We start from the raw sequence: 23,178 nt of genomic DNA, 5'->3' as shown, positions 1-23,178 counted from the left end.
ATTTAGGATGGAATATCAAATATCGGACAGATCTGTCTTGAACACATGACTATAGAGATACTGTGAAACGATTTGCGGGATTTTTGGACGAAATATGGAGGAGTAAAATCAAAAAATGTGTTTTACAAAAGTCGGCCTCCTGGTGGTGCTATAACAGGCCGTTCTGGAAAATTTGGGGCAGAGGTTCATTGTTGGCATCAAGGGAGTGTGTGTGCAAAGTTTGGCATCGACCGGGTTGACGGTGCCGGAGATTAGCTGTACACAGACGGACGGACGGACGGACGGACACACGGACGGAGTGCAAAACATACTCTCCCCATGCCTTCGGCCTGGTGGAGACAATTAATTAAAACCAGTGTTGGGCAAGTTAAGCTACATGTAGCTGACCCAACACTGGCGACAGGTTATTGATAATTAGGCTCTAATAAACAAACATTAAAGTCCATAGCCTTAGTTGCCACATGACGTAATTTCAGAAAGCCATGCATTGGGAGGGGCTAGCGCCCCCTAGAGATCCTCAACAGTAGAGAAATGGAGATGTGTAGCTGGATTGTGTCTGACGGCAACGTTACGTACAATCCATCAGAATATTTCAGTCTGACGCAACAGGTCGGCTCGCAAAACCAGAGTACAAAGTGTGGATCAAATATCAATCAATATTCTGTCAAAAACATTCTTACTGTACTGTTTAGCTGGGAATGACATTGTTTGTTTGTTTGTTTTATTGTTGTGTATAATATTGTACAGGAGGATTGACATACTGTGTATCAGGAGGTCCAGGTTCATTACTGAAGTTAGGAGGAATGTCTCTAGACCGGTCACTCTTCACAGACAGTAGGCTGGGTGTTGGAGACTCTGCTCTGTGGTGGAGACTTCTGGAATCATACAGATGTTTTCTACAATTATCATGTGAATGGATATTTCAAGATTCCATATTTTCACATCACATTATACAAGTATAAGACTTGGGATTCATAGCAGCAACAAGAAAAACAGCAGAAAATATGAACATAATAAACTAGATAAAGTGCCCCTCGGGGCACAGGTCTCCACCAGGACAGGTCAGGTTGTGGCCTCCTGGTGGCGCTATAATAGGCCAATGTGAAAAGAATGCAATTTCTTCTTACGCCTTGGATGGCAATTGGATGATTTGAGGCATTTCTTTTCAGAAATGTGTTTTGCAAAAATCCACCTGTTGGTGGCGCTATAACAGGCCAATGTGAAAAGGGTGGGATATATTCCTCAGCCTAGTAGGACAGTCTGTGAAAGATTTCACGTAAATTGCACGCTGCGTTCATGATTTGAGGCTTTTTGTTCAAAACGGGCCAATCCTGCAAATTTTGAAAGCCAATGTTAGCCATTTAGGATGGAATATCAAATATCGGACAGATCTGTCTTGAACACATGACTATAGAGATACTGTGAAACGATTTGCGGGATTTTTGGACGAAATATGGAGGAGTAAAATCAAAAAATGTGTTTTACAAAAGTCGGCCTCCTGGTGGTGCTATAACAGGCCGTTCTGGAAAATTTGGGGCAGAGGTTCATTGTTGGCATCAAGGGAGTGTGTGTGCAAAGTTTGGCATCGACCGGGTTGACGGTGCCGGAGATTAGCTGTACACAGACGGACGGACGGACGGACGGACACACGGACGGAGTGCAAAACATACTCTCCCCATGCCTTCGGCCTGGTGGAGACAATTAATTAAAACCAGTGTTGGGCAAGTTAAGCTACATGTAGCTGACCCAACACTGGCGACAGGTTATTGATAATTAGGCTCTAATAAACAAACATTAAAGTCCATAGCCTTAGTTGCCACATGACGTAATTTCAGAAAGCCATGCATTGGGAGGGGCTAGCGCCCCCTAGAGATCCTCAACAGTTGAGAAATGGAGATGCGTAGCTGGATTGTGTCTGGCGGCAACGTGAGGTACAATCTGTGGAATTACATTGTTTGTTAGTTTTATTGTTGTGTATATTGTACAGGAGGATTGACATACTGTGTATCAGGAGGTCCAGGTTCATTACTGAAGTTAGGAGGAATGTCTCTAGACCGGTCACTCTTCACAGACAGAAGGCTGGGTGTTGGAGACTCTGCTCTGTGGTGGAGACTTCGGGAATCATACAGATGTTTTCTACAATTATCATGTGAATGGATATTTAAAGATTCTATATTTTCACATCACATTATACAAGTATAAGACTTGGGATTCATAGCAGCAACAAGAAAAACAGCAGGAAATATGAACAGAATAAATAAAGTAGTAAAACAATATGATAACCGTTACGTACAGTAGATACTGTATAGTTAAGGAGAGACATATATCTGACAGACAGGTTGACGTACTGTGTATCAGGAGGTCCAGGTTCATTACTGAAGTCAGGAGGAATGTCTTTAGACCGGTCACTCTTCACAGACAGAAGGCTGGGAGTTGGAGACTCTGCTCTGTGGTAACGACCTCTGAAATCAGAACCATTAAGCAATATTACACCAGGGTGTGTTTTACTGTCATTAATGCGTTGGATTGTGTCTGACGGCAACGTTACGTACAATCCATCAGAATATTTCAGTCTGATGCAACAGGTCGACTCACAAAACCAAAGTACAAAGTGTGGATCAAATATCAATCAATATTCTGTCAAAAACATTCTTTAATGTACTGTTTAGCTGTGGAATGACATTGTTTGTTTGTTTTATTGTTGTGTATATTGTACAGGAGGATTGACATACTGTGAGTCAGGAGGTCCAGGTTCATTACTGAAGTCAGGAGGAATGCCTCTAGACCGGTCACTCTTCACAGACAGAAGGCTGGGTGTTGGAGACTCTGCTCTGTGGTGGAGACTTCTGGAATCATACAATGTTTTCTACAATTATCATGTGAATGGATATTTCAAGATCCAATATTTTCACATCACATTACAAGTATAAGACTTGGGATTCATAGCAGCAACAAGAAAAACAGCAGAAAACTAGAAAAGGTCTCCACCAGGGCAGGTCAGGTTGTGGCCTCCTGGTGGCACTATAATAAGCCAGAGTACAATGTGTGGATCAAATATCAATCAATATTCTGTCAAAAACATTCTTTAATGTACTACTGTTACTACTTATTGTTGTGTGTATTGTACAGGAGGATTACATACTGTGTATCTGGAGGTTCGTTACTGAAGTCAGGAGGATTTTCTCTAGACCGGTCACTCTTCACAGACAGAAGGCTGGGAGTTGGAGACTCTGCTCTGTGGTAACGGCCTCTGAAATCAGAACCATTAAGCAATATTACACCAGGGTGTGTTTTACTGTCATTAATGCCACGCCTGCGTTGGATTGTGTCTGACGGCAACGTTACGTACAATCCATCAGAATATTTCAGTCTAACACAACAGGTCGACTCACAAAACCAAAGTACAAAGTGTGGATCAAATATCAATCAATATTCTGTCAAAAACATTCTTTAATGTACTGTTTAGCTGTGGAATGACATTGTTTGTTTGTTTTATTGTTGTGTATATTGTACAGGAGGATTGACATACTGTGAGTCAGGAGGTCCAGGTTCATTACTGAAGTTAGGAGGAATGTCTTTAGACCGGTCACTCTTCACAGACAGAAGGCTGGGAGTTGGAGACTCTGCTCTGTGGTGGAGACTTCTGGAATCATACAATGTTTTCTACAATTATCATGTGAATGGATATTTCAAGATCCAATATTTTCACATCACATTATACAAGTATAAGACTTGGGATTCATAGCAGCAACAAGAAAAACAACAGAAAATATGAACAGAATAAATAAAGTAGTAAAACAATATGATAACCGTTACGTACAGTAGATACTGTATAGTTAAGGAGAGACATATATCTGACAGACAGGTTGACGTACTGTGTATCAGGAGGTCCAGGTTCATTACTGAAGTCAGGAGGAATGTCTTTAGACCGGTCACTCTTCACAGACAGAAGGCTGGGAGTTGGAGACTCTGCTCTGTGGTAACGACCTCTGAAATCAGAACCATTAAGCAATATTACACCAGGGTGTGTTTTACTGTCATTAATGCCACGCCTGCGTTGGATTGTGTCTGATGCCAACGTTACGTACAATCCATCAGAATATTTCAGTCTGACGCAACAGGTCGACTCACAAAACCAAAGTACAAAGTGTGGATCAAATATCAATCAATATTCTGTCAAAAACATTCTTTAATGTACTGTTTAGCTGTGGAATGACATTGTTTGTTTGTTTTATTGTTGTGTATATTGTACAGGAGGATTGACATACTGTGAGTCAGGAGGTCCAGGTTCATTACTGAAGTCAGGAGGAATGCCTCTAGACCGGTCACTCTTCACAGACAGAAGGCTGGGTGTTGGAGACTCTGCTCTGTGGTGGAGACTTCTGGAATCATACAATGTTTTCTACAATTATCATGTGAATGGATATTTCAAGATCCAATATTTTCACATCACATTACAAGTATAAGACTTGGGATTCATAGCAGCAACAAGAAAAACAGCAGAAAACTAGAAAAGGTCTCCACCAGGGCAGGTCAGGTTGTGGCCTCCTGGTGGCACTATAATAAGCCAGAGTACAATGTGTGGATCAAATATCAATCAATATTCTGTCAAAAACATTCTTTAATGTACTACTGTTACTACTTATTGTTGTGTGTATTGTACAGGAGGATTACATACTGTGTATCTGGAGGTTCGTTACTGAAGTCAGGAGGATTTTCTCTAGACCGGTCACTCTTCACAGACAGAAGGCTGGGAGTTGGAGACTGTGGTCTGTCAGCTCTATCCTTCTCTCTCTGTGGTCTGTCAGCTCCATCCTCCTCTCTCTGTGGTCTGTGAGCTCCATCATCCTCTCTCTCCACAGAATCACTCATCTTTAGTCTCTATGACACCTGTCAATCAAACACATCATCTTTAGTCTCTGACACCTGTCAATCAAACACATCATCTTTAGTCTCTGACACCTGTCAATCAAACACATCATCTTTAGTCTCTGACACCTGTCAATCAAACACATCATCTTTAGTCTCTGACACCTGTCAATGAAACACATCATCTTTAGTCTCTGACACCTGTCAATGAAACACATCAGCTTTAGTCTCTGACACCTGTCAATCAAACACATCATCTTTATTACACAAAAACAAATGCAAGTCATAACAGGTTTATGTAAGTTATACTGTTATGTTTTCTGCTAGATAGAATTATTGATTGTAAAAAGTGTTTATTTTGAACCTCTTTGAAATCCTACATTCCTCAAAACAAACTGTTTTAACAGCTTCTTCACCACCATTAAAACAAACTGTTTTAACAGCTTCTTCACCACCATTAAAACAAACTGTTTTAACAGCTTCTTCACCACCATTAAAACAAACTGTTTTAACAGCTTCTTCACCACCATTAAAACAAACTGTTTTAACAGCTTCTTCACCACCATTAAAACAAACTGTTTTAACAGCTTCTTCACCACCATAACAAACTGTTTTAACAGCTTCTTCACCACCATTAAAACAAACTGTTTTAACAGCTTCTTCACCACCATTAAAACAAACTGTTTTAACAGCTTCTTCACCACCATTAAAACAAACTGTTTTAACAGCTTCTTCAGCACCATTAAAACAAACTGTTTTAACAGCTTCTTCAGCACCATTAAAACAAACTGTTTTAACAGCTTCTTCACCACCATTAAAACAAACTGTTTTAACAGCTTCTTCACCACCATTAAAACAAACTGTTTTAACAGCTTCTTCACCACCATTAAAACAAACTGTTTTAACAGCTTCTTCACCACCATTAAAACAAACTGTTTTAACAGCTTCTTCACCACCATTAAAACAAACTGTTTTAACAGCTTCTTCACCACCATTAAAACAAACTGTTTTAACAGCTTCTTCACCACCATTAAAACAAACTGTTTTAACAGCTTCTTCACCACCATTAAAACAAACTGTTTTAACAGCTTCTTCACCACCATTGCCACCCAGTGGGTGAGCAAACTTCCCCTGCATTCGGGTCTTTACGGTTCTGATCACATCCAAGCTCGCTACGAGAAATTAGGAGCTAAAAAAGATGCATTCTCATTTAAACCTGTGAAAACTGATGATGTACTAAAACATTGCCCTTCAGCCAAACAAAGCCACCGGCCATGAGAACGTCTCCACCAGATTCCTCAGAGATGCAGCAGCCTCTATTGCTCCAATAGTAGCCCACATTACAGCCTCTATTGCTCCAATAGTAGCCCACATTACAGCCTCTATTGCTCCAATAGTAGCCCACATTACAGCCTCTATTGCTCCAATAGTAGCCCACATTACAGCCTCTATTGCTCCAATAGAAGCCCACATTACAGCCTGTATTGCTCCAATAGTAGCCCACATTACAGCCTCTATTGCTCCAATAGTAGCCCACATTACAGCCTCTATTGCTCCAATAGAATAGCCCACATTACAGCCTCTATTGCTCCAATAGTAGCCCACATTACAGCCTCTATTGCTCCAATAGTAGCCCACATTACAGCCTCTATTGCTCCAATAGTAGCCCACATTACAGCCTCTATTGCTCCAATAGTAGCCCACATTACAGCCTCTATTGCTCCAATAGTAGCCCACATTACAGCCTCTATTGCTCCAATAGTAGCCCACATTACAGCCTCTATTGCTCCAATAGTAGCCCACATTACAGCCTCTATTGCTCCAATAGTAGCCCACATTACAGCCTCTATTGCTCCAATAGAATAGCCCACATTACAATTGTATCCATCAGTCAGTGTCATGTACGAACCACAGGATTTCAAAGTGGAGCGAAAAAGCAAACAAACTAGAACCTGGTAACTACCGCCCCGTTTCCATCCTTTGTTCCTCCTCAAAGGTTATAGAGAGATTAATTCACGAACAAATCAGCAGCTACCTAGACCAAGACGAGCGGAAACTGGCTTCAGGACATCCCCTCCACTGACACATGCCTGCTGTATTTGAACGACTACATTAAACCATTTTGACCTGAGATCAGATTCTAAAAATGTCTTCTACATCCTGACAGTTTTCTGAAAAAGCTATGTTTCTGTGTCAGTCGTTCTTCGATTTTTCAAAAATAGCAGACCTACAAGCTCGTAGCGCGCCACTCGGTGGCGCGCTATGAGCTTGTAGATCTGCTATTTTTCAATAGCTAAAGCATAACATAATGCTAACACCAAAAGGGGTTCCCGCCCAGAATGGGTTAAACGTGAGGTAGACTCGGGCAAATACTGTGGCATGGTCATGCTGGACCTCCAAAAGGTGTTCAACACTGTAAATAACTCAATTCTCCTGGACAAGCTGAAGGCGATCGGTTTTGATATAGTGCATCATTGGACTGGATGGAATCCTACCTGGAGGGAAGAGAACAATTGGTTGACGTCAAAGGAACCATGTCCTCTCCACTCCCAGTGAACTGTGGGGTTCCCCAAGGAAGCATTCTAGGGCCGTTACTGTTCCTACTATACATTAACGACATGAATGCTGCCTGTAACTGCAAATTGTTCCCGTTTGCTGACGACTCAGCACTCCTGATCTCGGGGGAGGACAAAATGCAGGTTGAGGAGGCTCTCAGTTCGGAACGCACCAAAATCCAAACTTGGCTTACCGATAACAAACTCTCACTACATCTCGGAAAAGCAGAATCCATTCTTTTTGGGTCCAAACATGCTCTCAGTAAAGTAAATGGAAATTATTTCAAGGTCAACAGTAATCTCCAGCAAAAAAGAGATTAGATATCTTGGCTGTATTATTGACAACAAACTGACAGGTGAACGCATGGAAACAAGGGTATAATCAAAAAAGTAAACCAGGGTTGGCGAAAGGGCCTTTCTGTGTGGAGTTTGCATGTTCTCCCCGTGTCCCCTAGGGTAGGTACCCTCACATGTTCTCCCCGTGTCCGCTAGGGTAGGTACCCTCACATGTTCTCCCCGTGTCCCCTAGGGTAGGTACCCTCACATGTTCTCCCCGTGTCCCCTAGGGTAGGTACCCTCACATGTTCTCCCCCCCGTGTCCCCTAGGGTAGGTACCCTCACATGTTCTCCCCGTGTCCCCTAGGGTAGGTACCCTCACATGTTCTCCCCCCCGTGTCCCCTAGGGTAGGTACCCTCACATGTTCTCCCCGTGTCCCCTAGGGTAGGTACCCTCACATGTTCTCCCCGTGTCCCCTAGGGTAGGTACCCTCACATGTTCTCCCCGTGTCCCCTAGGGTAGGTACCCTCACATGTTCTCCCCGTGTCCCCTAGGGTAGGTACCCTCACATGTTCTCCCCGTGTCCCCTAGGGTAGGTACCCTCACAAAAACATGCAGTAATCCTGGTCTCTAAAACTACCTCCCCCTGGCCAGCCGGGGCGCCTGATGGAGGGGAAAGGAACGGGTCTGAATAACGTGTTCCTTCCACGCGCTACGTCCAGGCCGGGGAAACTCTCCCCTGTCAGGTGAAAAGAAGCAGCTTGGACTCCTCATGCATAGAAGGAAGCATGAGGTCAGTCCGCTGCCCCCCCCCCCAGGTTGGCAGAGGAAGTGTAGCGCCAAGGATTACATTAGATAATTGACACTGGGTAAAAAAAATGGGTTACAAAAATTGTGGGATAAAACATATATATATTAAAAAAATTAAAAAAAGACTCTAGCGGGAGCCCTAATTCAGCCCTACTGTGACTATGCTTTGCACCTCTTGGTTCTCAAACATCTCTATGACACTAAAGACCAATAAGCTACAAACCTCCCAAAACATGACCCATCTCTTTGCAACACATTTTGATAGTCTAGAGTGGCTCCGGGTAGAAAACAGAGTTAAGCAATTGAAATTAAAACAGTAAATGTAAACCTTGCCCTCTATGCCCTCTGTACCCGCATACCTGGCAAACTACCTAAAAAAGTGAGCGACTCCCACAGCCACAATACAAGAGGAAGCGAGAACAACGATCTAGTACCACCCACTTTCAAAACCAACAATCAAACAAACAAATTCTCCTTCTACAGCACTGCCACCCAAGTGTGGAATGCCCTGACTCCCTCCCTCAAAAAATGCAAATCCCTGGCGTCCTTTAAAACAGGCCTGAAAATCCACATTTCAGCATGCCACAGGGAGAGGAAATGATTACACCCCCCCCACCCCACCCCCCACAGTCTAGTGACCACTGACTACCCCCAACTCCTTATAACCCCTTCTTTGTTCCCCAACCTGTACATGATGATGTACCTTTTATGATGATTTGATTTGTGTGTTTTTTTCATGTCATGGTGATTAATTGAATACCCAGGACCTGAATGGAAACAAGACCGCAAGGACTTCTTTCGGTGATCCCATTGGCCGTGTGTTTGACTGTACCCTATACCGATTACATTTCTGCCAATAAAGTATTCAATCAAACCCGTTCGCAGATATATAAAAGAATACAGTGACCGAGAACTCTGGAGGTCCCTTGTCGACAGCCTCTACCCCAGTAGAACTCTGGAGGTCCCTTGTCGACAGCCTCTACCCCAGTAGAACTCTGGAGGTCCCTTGTCGACAGCCTCTACCCCAGTAGAACTCTGGAGGTCCCTTGTCGACAGCCTCTACCCCAGTAGAACTCTGGAGGTCCCTTGTCGACAGCCTCTACCCCAGTAGAACTCTGGAGGTCCCTTGTCGACAGCCTCTACCCCAGTAGGGGTGTCAGGCGTAACTAAGTATTAGTAGTACTAGTAAAACCTCTTACCTTAGATCAAAGTGTAAGCTTCAGTTAGTAGTAGTAGTACTAGTAAAACCTCTTACCTTAGATGCTTCATTTGTGTCGTCTAAAATCAGTCCATCGTTGTTGTCGAGTCTCAACGAGGTTGTTTCTGAGAAGAACTCAATCTGTAGAGAGAGAAGAATGAGGAAGGAAAAAAGGGAGGGGGGAAACCACACACACACACACACACACACACACACCACACACACACACACACACACACACGCACACACACACGCACACGCACACGCACAATTTCCTGTTATGTCGTCATAACAAATGCAAGTCATAACAAGTTTATGTAAGTTATACTGTTGTGTTTTCTCCTAGATAGAATTATTGATTATTATTATTGTTCATTTTGAACCTCTTTCTTTGACATCTAAAATCCTACATTCCTCAAAACAAACACAGAATCCACAGCCTAAAGAACCCCTCCCCCCCCCCCCTCCCAAACGCACTGAAGTGAAGTCATGTGACTTACAGGAAAACTGTAGACTAGAGCGCCAACATTACATTCCGTTCTTTCACAATGTGTGAGGTGGGCGTGTCTCTGTGGTGATGGGGGGGGTTAACTGAGGTGAAACCTTGTATGTTTACTTACAACATTCAATAAAAAGCATGCGATGAAATGGTGAAAATAGCAGATCTACAAGCTCACAACATTCAATAAAATACATGAAGATAGCAGATCTACAAGCTCACAACATACAATGAAATGGTGAAAATAGAGAGAGCGAGAGACACAGACAGACAGACAGACAGACAGAGGGAGGGAGAGCGAGAGAGACAGAGAGAGAGACAGAGAGACAGACAGACAGACAGACATACATAGGGAGAGACAGAGGGAGGGAGAGAGAGACAGACAGACAGTTGGAGGGAGAGAGACAGACAGACAGAGGGAGAGAGAGAGAGAGAGAGACAGACAGACAGACAGACAGACAGACAGACAGACAGACAGACAGACGGAGGGAGAGAGACAGACAGTGTGTTTATTTTCAAACAGGCCAAACAAGTTCTAACAAGAGAATTTGAACAGCACCTCTCTCCGACACACCTTACATGCGTACACACACACACACACACACACACACACACACACACACACACACACACACACACACACACACACACACACACACACACACACACACACACACACACACACACACACACACTAGTAAGGACAGACATATAATTCAGGGTCACGTCATGTTCATTTAATCTCTTATAGAAATGACAATTCATAGAACATAATCCAAACAACCTGAGCTGAACATTTCATATTCTGACAGAGAAGTCCCGTTTATATTTGATTGAAGGGATCGTCGTCGCTGCAAATCGACTTAAAACCACCAACCTTCGAGCACCATGTTTTATTCGAGCACCATGTTTTATGGCTCTTTGACCATGAAGGGTAAAACCCGGAACTCTCCTTAACCTGAAACTTAACCACGCCCGTCATGAAAAAACAAAGAGTCAAATTCTCCGCTCTGCGTTCTCAGAAGTGACGTTAGTACCACCTCCACCTCCAGAGTCCAAAAGGAGGTTCTGAGACGCTTACAGTGAACATCCAACATGATGTGCCGCGCTATGAGCTTGTAGGTCTGCTATTTTTGAAAAATCAAAGAACGACTGACATAGAAACATAGCTTTTTCAGAAAACTGAAACTGTTTAGAATCTGATCTCAGGTCAAAATGGGTTAAAAAAAACACCCACACACACGGTTACGTTTATGCCCAAAACATTTGACAATAATGCCAACATGCCCAAAATATAGGGACGCCAACATGAAAGTGGTTACAATGCCTCAGGGGCAGCAGTTGGCTCAGTTGCAGCTTTAAAACAAAACACAAAAGAACAGGATCTACTGGTCGGCGTGCTGCCTGGGAGCACAGGAAGGACTGGTGCACAAATAACACATTAAAAAGTGGAAATCACAACAACCATATTTGGTCATATTTGGGTAAGTGGCTATGGCCAAATTTAGCCCAAGGAGTGTTTTTCATGCAAAACTAATGCTTGGAATGGATTCAGAATCATGAAAACCCCCTAGTTTGACACGTCACATGCTACTTAAAGCATAATGAAATTTAGAAAATATTACCTTATGTCAATGTCAATGGTGGCATCTTGGATTAAGGCAAATGTAGGGTATTTGCAGTGAGCAGATTAGGGTAGATGTTTTATCCTGGCTAGTAGACCTATTGTCCTGTATGTCAGAATCAGTTGAGAAACACAATAATCCAATTTTGTCCAACCTGAGAGGAATCTTTTACTTTATTTACTGGACTCTTCACATACTAGAGCATGTCTGAAATAAGTGTCAGAGCTGAAATCGACATGTAAATATGAAATAAATGCTTAAACATGTGGCTAGGTGTAATGTTAGAGTCCACAGAAGTTAACCTTTTCAAGCCTGTTTTCTCAACTCGCTGTTTTCTGCAAGACATTACTCTATAAGCCACATCTGGAGTCTTCTCTGGGCTTTGGAAGCCTTTTGAGCTGCAGTGAAAAACAGTGAAAACAGTGACATCTGCTGGCAAATCCCATTGACATATATGGCATTTGCAGGCTGTGACATCACAAACAGCAGGAAAAGCAGAGCACTTGTTTGAGCCAGAAAACCCACAGAGCACAGAAAATCTACTGAATGTTAAAAGTTCAGGGTTTTTTGGGTGCAATTTAACTCAGAAAACCTAAAAAAAAAAAACGAATAATTACAAAAACGTCACAATCCCTTTAATGTGAGTAAGGCCATAGAAAGCGTTAGAAAATGGTGTAAAACTGATTATACCGTGATTGCAGATTTCAAGTTTTAGACTTTCTCAAGACAATAATGTCAGTTAGGAAAGTTTCACGGCCATGACGACACCGACAGCACAGATAGAGAACAAACAGTTGACGACTCAGAAATATAATTTATACGTGCACTAGGGCTTCACACACACACACACACACACACACACACACACACACACACACACACACACCAGCCTGACAATGTAGTTCCTTCAGAACAAACACTAAATATTGTTAGTATTACAAGTTTTTGATCCATATATCCCTTTTAACATGCACACCCCCACGCCCCCGCACGCACGCACGCACGCACGCACGCACGCACGCACGCACGCACGCACGCACGCACGCACGCACGCACGCACGCACGCACGCACGCACGCACGCACGCACGCACGCACGCACGCACGCACGCACGCACGCACGCACGCACGCACGCACGCACGCACGCACGCACGCACGCACGCACGCACGCACGCACACACACACACACACACACACACACACACACACACACACACACACACACACACACACACACACACACACACACACACACACACACACACACACACACACACACACACACACACACACACACAAGTAAGGACAGACATATAATTCAGGGTCACGTCATGTTCATTTAATCTCTTATAGAAATGACAATTCATAGAACATAATCCAAACAACCTGAGCTGAACATTTCATATTCTGACAGAGAAGTCCCGTTTATATTTGATTGAAGGGATCGTCGTCGCTGCAAATCGACTTAAAACCACCAACCTTCGAGCACCATGTTTTATTCGAGCACCATGTTTTATGGCTCTTTGACCATGAAGGGTAAAACCCGGAACTCTCCTTAACCTGAAACTTAACCACGCCCGTCATGAAAAAACAAAGAGTCAAATTCTCCGCTCTGCGTTCTCAGAAGTGACGTTAGTACCACCTCCACCTCCAGAGTCCAAAAGGAGGTTCTGAGACGCTTACAGTGAACATCCAACATGATGTGCCGCGCTATGAGCTTGTAGGTCTGCTATTTTTGAAAAATCAAAGAACGACTGACATAGAAACATAGCTTTTTCAGAAAACTGAAACTGTTTAGAATCTGATCTCAGGTCAAAATGGGTTAAAAAAAACACCCACACACACGGTTACGTTTATGCCCAAAACATTTGACAATAATGCCAACATGCCCAAAATATAGGGACGCCAACATGAAAGTGGTTACAATGCCTCAGGGGCAGCAGTTGGCTCAGTTGCAGCTTTAAAACAAAACACAAAAGAACAGGATCTACTGGTCGGCGTGCTGCCTGGGAGCACAGGAAGGACTGGTCGGCGTGCTGCCTGGGAGCACAGGAAGGACTGGTGCACAAATAACACATTAAAACACATTTTGTGCCCAAGACGTCTGTGGACGTCTTTGAAAAAAAAAAAAAAAGTTTGTTTTTTTCGCCATTGAGAATGCATTTGGCGTTTAAATTAAATAACTCAGAAACTATAAAACATTTCAAAGTAAAAAGTTCCAGCATGTGTCTCCACAGTCAGCTGAATTATAAAAAATGTGAATGGATTTTCTAGTTGAAAGTGATTTTGGGCAGTTAAGCGTGGGCTCTCAATGTGTTAATTAAAAAGTGGACATCACAACAACCATAGCCGTCATCACAAATGTGATGAGGTCAGCACATTTTGGGGTCATTTGGGTAAGTGGCTATGGCCAAATTCAGCCCAAGGAGTGTTTTTCATGCAAAACTAATGCTTGGAATGGATTCAGAATCATGAAAACCCCCTAGTTTGACACGTCACATGCTACTTAAAGCATAATGAAATTTAGAAAATATTACCTTATGTCAATGTCAATGGTGGCATCTTGGATTAAGGCAAATGTAGGGTATTAGCAGTGAGCAGATTAGGGTAGATGTTTTATCCTGGCTAGTAGACCTATTGTCCTGTATGTCAGAATCAGTTGAGAAACACAATAATCCAATTTTGTCCAACCTGAGAGGAATCTTTTACTTTATTTACTGGACTCTTCACATACTAGAGCATGTCTGAAATAAGTGTCAGAGCTGAAATCGACATGTAAATATGAAATATATGCTTAAACATGTGGCTAGGTGTAATGTTAGAGTCCACAGAAGTTAACCTTTTCAAGCCTGTTTTCTCAACTCGCTGTTTTCTGCAAGACATTACTCTATAAGCCACATCTGGAGTCTTCTCTGGGCTTTGGAAGCCTTTTGAGCTGCAGTGAAAAACAGTGAAAACAGTGACATCTGCTGGCAAATCCCATTGACATATATGGCATTTGCAGGCTGTGACATCACAAACAGCAGGAAAAGCAGAGCACTTGTTTGAGCCAGAAAACCCACAGAGCACAGAAAATCTACTGAATGTTAAAAGTTCAGGGTTTTTTGGGTGCAATTTAACTCAGAAAACCTAAAAAAAAAAAACGAATAATTACAAAAACGTCACAATCCCTTTAATGTGAGTAAGGCCATAAAAAGCGTTAGAAAATGGTGTAAAACTGATTATACCGTGATTGCAGATTTCAAGTTTTAGACTTTCTCAAGACAATAATGTCAGTTAGGAAAGTTTCACGGCCATGACGACACCGACAGCACAGATAGAGAACAAACAGTTGACGACTCAGAAATATAATTTATACGTGCACTAGGGCTTCACACACACACACACACACACACACACACACACACACACCAGCCTGACAATGTAGTTCCTTCAGAACAAACACTAAATATTGTTAGTATTACAAGTTTTTGATCCATATATCCCTTTTAACATGCACACCCCCACGCCCCCGCACGCACGCACGCACGCACGCACGCACGCACACACACACACGCACACGCACACGCACACGCACACGCACACGCACACGCACACGCACACGCACACGCACACACACACACACACTTTAAATAAGCCATTAATCGAATGCATCGAGTGTTGTTCAGCTGGCCTCAGAATCACATGCACACCAACATCCACCAACACCGTAAACCAACACATTATAACCTTTACATTTGAAGTATCAACGGCAACAGTGGTTGAGGAAGTGCGCTTCCCCAGGGGAAGGGTTAGTCGGTTACACACAGGAAGTTCTACAGGGCTCAGTCACAGTGGCGTGCACAGATAGACACTAGGGGGTGCTAGAGCACCCCCTGCCCTTTTGGCAATGTGCCCTTTTGAAAAAAAAAGAAAAAAAAACTTTTTTTTTTCTTCTTTTTTTTTGATTTTTCAAAAATAGCAGACCTACAAGCTCGTAGCGCGCCACTCGGTGGCGCGCTATGAGCTTGTAGATCTGCTATTTTTCAATAGCTAAAGCATAACATAATGCTAACACCAAAAGGGGTTCCCGCCCAAAATGGATTAAGGCAACTGGCCGGTTCCACGCGCTGCACAAGGTGCCCTTTTTTAACTTGAGCACCTGCCCCTCTAAATGTCTGTGCACGCCACTGCTCAGTCAGGACAGCTGTGTTTTTACAAAATGACATATTCCCGTATACTGTGTATATAAACAGGAGGTTTCATTTAAAACTGCGTTTATAAATCATTTACGGTCCCTGCCGATGTTTACAGTAACCTTTAGAAGAATTACGGCGTCTTAATTGTGCCTCCATTTTCATGAAAATCCTGCTGAAAATAGTCCCATCGTTTGTGACCGAGTCGAAAAATAATCCACCGTTGTGATGAGGAACATCAACACAGAGCAATGGCGGATTGAAACCCTGAACTCAGTTTCCCAGAAGCCCTTGCAAAGCCAGTGATAGGTTGATTTCCGGTTGGGCGGGAACCCCTTTTGGTGTTAGCATTAGGTTATGCTTTAGCTATTGAAAAATAGCAGATCTACAAGCTCGTAGCGCGCCACCAAGTGGCGCGCTACGAGCTTGTAGGTCTGCTATTTTCGAAAAATCGAAGAACGACTGACATAGAAACATAGCTTTTTCAGAAAACTGTCAGGATGTAGAAGACATTTGCAGAATCGTTCCCAGGTCAAAATGGGTTAAGTCATCATAAAGTGTCGTCCTCGTCACCATGTCCGCGACAAAGCCGGTATTTCTTAAAAGTTATCCGAAAACGGCGAATTAAACATATAAAACAAAAGGCGGGTTTAGCGGGTTCCGCGGCGAACCCGTTAACCACCCACGGTCTGCATTACATCATAGCTTGTCGTAGGTCTCTCTCTCCCTCGCCCTCTGTGTCTCTCTCTCTGTCTCTCTCTGTGTCTCTCTCTCGCTCTCTCTCTCTCTCACTGCACCCTCTGCAGGACGTAGAGGATGCCGATGTTGTCGATGGTGATGAAGGTGGAGAAGTCATGTGACACGTGGATCCTCTTCAGATTGGCTCCCGTCGGGTAGAAGGTCTGGAGGGCCTCGCCCCTCTCCACGTCCCACCACTGGTACGCACGGAGAGAGAGAGGGAGAGAGAGAGAGGGAGAGGGAGAGAGAGAGAGACCATCAGGGTGTAGTGTGTAGTGTGTAGTGCAGGGGTTCTCAACCCGTGGGTCGCGACCCCTCGGGGGGGTCGCCAAATTATTTTAGGGGGTCCCCAAATTATAAAAAAAAAAAAAAAAAAAAGATTTTTGTTTTTAAAAAAAAATTCACGATTTTTCAAAAATAGCAGACCTACAAGCTCGTAGCGCGCCACTCGGTGGCGCGCTATGAGCTTGTAGATCTGCTATTTTTAAATAGCTAAATTATAACAATGCTTAAAACACCAAAAGGGGTTCCCGCCCAAAATGGTTTAAGGTTATTGTAGCAGTCAATTTATATTGGGGGTCGGGAGGGGGCGGGGCGGGGGTCCCGAGACGTTGCCAAAGCATTTTCGGGGGTCCCCGGCCAAAAACGTTGAGAACCCCTGTAGTAGGGCATTCACTTCTAGTCATTTTTACTAGTTGACTAGTTGCCTAGTTTACTAGTCGACTAGTCGACTAGTTGTTTAACTACCTATTATGTAAAAAATAAAATGAATTAAAAAAATATATATATATATATTTTTTTGAAATAAATATGTGTACATTGAAAAACTGTGTACATGGTGACTATAACTATAATCTACCTGATCTTGAGGCCTACAAAATCGGGGAAAAAAATAAAAACAATAAACTTTTTATTTTTATTTTTTTATCAACTAGTCAACTAGTACCAACAAGGTCGACTAGTGGATTTACTAGTAAACTAGTCGACTAGTTGCTTAATGCCCTAGTGTATAGAGCGTCGCAGTCCCGCCCCCTCGAGAGACCCGGAAAATAAATCTTCCTCATAGACTTTTCAGAAAGTATTTATTTAAAGACGTTTACGCCGCGGACAAAGACAACTCTTCTCGTGACAAATCATGACGACAAACACAATTATTCGGGCTGAACAAATAATTAGAAAGAAGAAGAAAACGGCAGGTTACAACACTTTTTTTGTTGTTTTTCTTCTTTGTAATTATTTGTTTGGTCCAAAATATTGTGTTTGTTGTCATGATTTGTCACGACAAGAGTTGGCTTTGTACGACACTTAAAAGGTCTTTAAATAAATACGTTTTGAAATGTCTATGGGGAAAATGCATTGGAAACTATTTCCTGGGCCTGGCGTCGTCATGAAAGGGGGCGGGACTGCGACGCTCTATAGTGTGTAGTGTATCAGTACCTTGATGTAGCCTCCAGTGGACACCAGCAGGGTGTGTAGTTTGTAGTGTGCAGTGTGCAGTGTGTAGTGTGTAGTGTGCAGTGTGCAGTGTGTAGTGTGTAGTGTGCAGTGTGTAGTGTGTAGTGTGTAGTGTGTAGTGTGCAGTGTGTAGTGTATCAGTACCTTGATGTACCCTCCAGTGGACACCAGCAGGGTGTGTAGTGTGTAGTGTATCAGTACCTTGATGTAGCCTCCAGTGGACACCAGCAGGGTGTGTAGTGTGCAGTGTGTAGTGTGTAGTGTGTAGTGTATCAGTACCTTGATGTAGCCTCCAGTGGACACCAGCAGGGTGTGCAGTGTGTAGTGTGCAGTGTGTAGTGTGCAGTGTGTAGTGTGCAGTGTGCAGTGTGTAGTGTGTAGTGTGCAGTGTGCAGTGTGCAGTGTGTAGTGTGCAGTGTGCAGTGTGTAGTGTGTAGTGTGCAGTGTGCAGTGTGTAGTGTATCAGTACCTTGATGTAGCCTCCAGTGGACACCAGCAGGGTGTGTAGTGTGTAGTGTGCAGTGTGTAGTGTGCAGTGTGTAGTGTGCAGTGTGTAGTGTGCAGTGTGCAGTGTGTAGTGTGCAGTGTGTAGTGTGCAGTGTGCAGTGTGTAGTGTGTAGTGTGCAGTGTGCAGTGTGTAGTGTGTAGTGTGCAGTGTGCAGTGTGTAGTGTGTAGTGTGCAGTGTGTAGTGTGTAGTGTGCAGTGTGCAGTGTGCAGTGTGTAGTGTGTAGTGTGCAGTGTGTAGTGTGCAGTGTGTAGTGTGTAGTGTGTAGTGTGCAGTGTGCAGTGTGTAGTGTGTAGTGTGCAGTGTGTAGTGTGTAATGTGCAGTGTATCAGTACCTTGATGTAGCCTCCAGTGGACACCAGCAGGGTGTGTAGTGTGTAGTGTGTAGTGTGCAGTGTGTAGTGTGCAGTGTATCAGTACCTTGATGTAGCCTCCAGTGGACACCAGCAGGGTGTGTAGTGTGTAGTGTGTAGTGTGTAGTGTGCAGTGTATCAGTACCTTGATGTAGCCTCCAGTGGACACCAGCAGGGTGTGTAGTGTGCAGTGTGTAGTGTGTAGTGTGTAGTGTGTAGTGTGTAGTGTGCAGTGTATCAGTACCTTGATGTAGCCTCCAGTGGACACCAGCAGGGTGCTATCGGGGGAGAAGTGCAGGTCGGTCACCCAGCCGCCGTGCAGAGAGTCCATGGCGTCCTCGGTGTCGCGGGAGCAGATCTTCAGCAAGGCGCCGTCCACCACGTTCCACAGCTGTGGACGATAACAACGCACAAGGACGATTCTACACAAATGTCTTCGAAATCCCGACAGTTTTCTGAAAAACCTCACGTTTCTGTGTCAGTGGCTTTCAAACTATTTCATGTCAAGGACCCCCCAAAGATCTGTATTTGGCCGCCGACCCCCCATCTGAAAATATGTTGTTCCAGCGAAGACGTTTATGTCTAAATGGGTTAACCCATTTTGGTGTTTTAACTAAGCATTATGTTGTACTTTAGCTATTGAAAAATAGCAGACCTACAAGCTCATAGCGCGCCACCGAGTGGCGCGCTACGAGCTTGTAGGTCTGCTATTTTTGAAAAATCGTGAAAATGTGGCACAAATCTTTGAATATATATTCTATATATATATTCTTTTTTTGACGTCAGGCACTAAATGGGTTAAGGAGGTCATGTGTGTACCATCTCAAACAACGCCAGCCAGAAACTCATTCAGATTACAGACGGTAGTAGTGTGTGTGTGTGTGTGTGTGTGTGTGTGTGTGTGTGTGTGTGTGTGTGTGTGTGATGAGGAGGAGGTTCGCTCGCCACCCACCCTGATCTCTCCGTTGTCGTCCCCCGTGGCGAGGCGTCGGGCGTCCCAGGAGAAGCGGCAGCTCCGCACGCAGTCCTGGTGACCACGAAGCACGTGGAGACACCGCCACGACTCACAGCTCCACACCTGAGGACACGGTACAGTAGGATACAGTATGAACACACCCCCACGACTCACAGCTCCACACCTGAGGACACGGTACAGTAGGATACAGTATGAACACACCCCCACGACTCACAGCTCCACACCTGAGGACACGGTACAGTAGAGATACAGTATGAACACACCCCCACGACTCACAGCTCCACACCTGAGGACACGGTACCGTAGGATACAGTATGAACACACCCCCACGACTCACAGCTCCACACCTGAGGACACGGTACAGTAGAGATACAGTATGAACACACCCCCACGACTCACAGCTCCACACCTGAGGACACGGTACAGTATATATACAGTATGAACACACCCCCACGACTCACAGCTCCACACCTGAGGACACGGTACAGTATATATACAGTATGAACACACCCCCACGACTCACAGCTCCACACCTGAGGACACGGTACAGTAGAGATACAGTATGAACACACCCCCACGACTCACAGCTCCACACCTGAGGACACGGTACAGTAGGATACAGTTAGGACACACCCCCACGACTCACAGCTCCACACCTGAGGACACGGTACAGTATATATACAGTATGAACACACCCCCACGACTCACAGCTCCACACCTGAGGACATGGTACAGTAGAGATACAGTATGAACACACCCCCACGACTCACAGCTCCACACCTGAGGACACGGTACAGTAGAGATACAGTATGAACACACCCCCACGACTCACAGCTCCACACCTGAGGACACGGTACCGTAGGATACAGTTAGGACACACCCCCACGACTCACAGCTCCACACCTGAGGACACGGTACAGTAGGATACAGTATGAACACACCCCCACGACTCACAGCTCCACACCTGAGGACACGGTACAGTAGGATACAGTATGAACACACCCCCACGACTCACAGCTCCACACCTGAGGACACGGTACAGTAGGATACAGTATGAACACACCCCCACGACTCACAGCTCCACACCTGAGGACACGGTACAGTAGGATACAGTATGAACTTAGGGATGCTCCGATCAGGTTTTTTGGGACCGATACCGATCACTGATTGTTATTCTCATAACGGCCGATACCGATATGTCCGGTACAGAGATCACCGATTGTTATTCTCATAACGGCCGATGCCGATATGTCCGATACCGATGCTGATCTTGTGAAATGTTGCAAATTGTAATATTTCCAAAATGTCAAAACCATCGTCAAAACTGTTCCTGTGTGTGGACAAGGACAGTCTAAGAAGGACGAGACGCGAAGACCGTACGGGCGACGCCATGTTGCTTTGGAAGGAAAGAAACATGCGCAATGGGCTATATGCAGCCAACACTTCCGCGTTCAGCTTCCTTGGTCTCAACTGCGCATGTTTCTTTCCTTCCAAAGCAACATGGCGTCGCCCGTACGGTCTTCGCGTCTCGTCCTTCTTAGACTGTCCTTGTGTGTGGGGAGGAAGGGGAGAATGTTTAGGCCTGTCACAATAAGCCTCTCGTTTGGACTATTAAATACTTTCAGCGCCATTGCCGACTATTAAAGTCAATTGAAGCCTAATTTTGATACTGACGCTTAACGCCATTGCCGACGGCCTTCGGCAATTGCGCTTTTATGGCGCGTTCGATTGCTCGAGCCATAATGCTACTCACGTTAGCCGGTTAGCTAGCTGTGTTGTTAGCACAGCACTGGATCGCCCATCTTAGATCGTCGTCGCCATAAGAATCCATTCTATCCATTTCTTTCAATCGCCTGTATCTCCTATTCCTTGTCCCAGATGGCATTTTGGTCAAAACAGCGTTTCTTTGACGGCACAGATATGACGATCTGGAGCTCTGCAGAGCACCGGTCTGGCTTCAGATGGTAAACAAGGCCTGTCCACTCCGTGTAGTTTCCTAGGTTATGACTTACTGCTCATGGACCGGAAATGGCGGCTTTTCAAAATAAGAGCTCAAATTAAAAAAATGCTGCCGTGAATTAGATCCTAATTTTTCAATAAATGATAGCGGCCTAAGTGTTAACGCTTCTAGAGAGACTTTAGCGTAACCAGCGCGAGGGTAAGAACATTACCAGAGTATTTTCAGAGTAAAGTATCTGCTGGCACTCTAGCACCTTTATTTTGAAATATGCTGCTGGCGCATCTGTTGTGTTAAAAGTATCAGTACAAAACAAAGTCCGGAATTCAAACTAGACTTCGGTAAAAGTACAAAAGTAGAAGGAACTCATCCTGCAGAATGTCCAATTTCAATGTATAAACATCTTTTGAAAATAGCAGATCTACAAGCTGTCAAGCTCGGGGACCGCACGTAATTCCGACGGAGCATTATAGTCCGACATGCGGGACGCGTGCACTGCTCCTGTTCCTCGGTTATGGTTTGAGGTAGGTTGTCGTTTGTCGGACCAATGACTAGGTCTGAACTAAGTACTGCACCCGTCAAGCTCACATACGTCGCATTGCGACGCATTGTCAAAACCAAAGAAACTGTGTGTGCGTGTGTGTGTGCGTGTGCGTGCGTGTGGTCACCTTAGCCGTGGTGTCAGCAGAGCTGGTGTGTGTGTGTGTCTGTGCGTTCCTGTGTCTGTGTGTCTGTGTGTGCACGTGTGTGTGTGTGTGTGTGTGCACGTGTGTGTGTGTGTGTGTGTGTGTGTGTGTCTGTGCACGTGTGTGTGTGTGTGTGTGTGTGTGTCTGTGCACGTGTGTGTGTGTGTGTGTCTGTGCGTTCCTGTGTCTGTGTGTCTGTGTGTGCACGTGCGTGCGTGTGTGTGCGTGCGTGTGTGTGTGCACGTGTGTGTGTGTGTGGTCACCTTAGCCGTGGTGTCAGCAGAGCTGGTGGCAAACAGGAGTCCGTCTGGAGACACGTGGCAGGACAGGACGGCTCCTTGATGTCCTGCAATGTCCTGCAGCATCTGTCCACTCTCTGTGTCCCACACCTGGTAGAGAGACACAGAGAGACAGAGAGAGAGAGAGAGAGAGACACAGAGAGACAGAGAGAGAGAGACATAGAGACAGAGAGAGATAGGGAGAGGCAGAGAGAGAGAGAT

General features: G+C 44.6%; 2 protein-coding genes across 7 annotated transcripts in view; both read right to left on the bottom strand.

Annotated features, from left to right (window-relative positions):
- LOC306916085 (NACHT, LRR and PYD domains-containing protein 3-like) overlaps window positions 1-9,839 on the bottom strand; it is a 73,995-nt gene extending 64,156 nt beyond the window's left edge. The window contains exons 1-5 of the mRNA XM_079493819.1: window positions 9,767-9,839; window positions 4,679-4,890; window positions 4,269-4,382; window positions 3,876-3,989; window positions 2,349-2,462 (exon numbers count right to left, since the gene is read on the bottom strand). Coding sequence (XP_079349945.1) covers window positions 2,349-2,462; window positions 3,876-3,989; window positions 4,269-4,382; window positions 4,679-4,872 — 536 coding nt within the window. The 5' untranslated portion in view covers window positions 4,873-4,890; window positions 9,767-9,839. The remainder of the gene's footprint in view (window positions 1-2,348; window positions 2,463-3,875; window positions 3,990-4,268; window positions 4,383-4,678; window positions 4,891-9,766) is intronic.
- The window catches only part of apaf1 (apoptotic peptidase activating factor 1), a 129,527-nt gene that overhangs the window by 51,374 nt on the left and 54,975 nt on the right, over window positions 1-23,178 (bottom strand). For 4 of the 6 annotated variants that reach the window (XM_079493816.1, XM_079493815.1, XM_079493818.1 and 1 more), the window contains 4 exons: window positions 22,942-23,067; window positions 20,012-20,137; window positions 19,304-19,450; window positions 13,229-16,942 (listed from right to left, as the gene is read on the bottom strand). In XM_079493816.1, coding sequence (XP_079349942.1) covers window positions 16,796-16,942; window positions 19,304-19,450; window positions 20,012-20,137; window positions 22,942-23,067 — 546 coding nt within the window. In that variant the 3' untranslated portion in view covers window positions 13,229-16,795. Of the gene's footprint in view, window positions 1-13,228; window positions 16,943-19,303; window positions 19,451-20,011; window positions 20,138-22,941; window positions 23,068-23,178 lie in introns of those variants that run through there. The other 2 variants (XR_013788923.1, XR_013788922.1) reach the window with 2 other exon arrangements.

This window comes from Electrona antarctica (assembly GCF_951216825.1).
Source record: "Electrona antarctica genome assembly, chromosome: 23".
NCBI classification, from domain to species: Eukaryota; Metazoa; Chordata; class Actinopteri; order Myctophiformes; family Myctophidae; genus Electrona; species Electrona antarctica.
The sequence above is the reverse complement of the archived record's forward strand: the minus strand, read 5'-3'. Positions and strand labels throughout refer to the sequence as shown.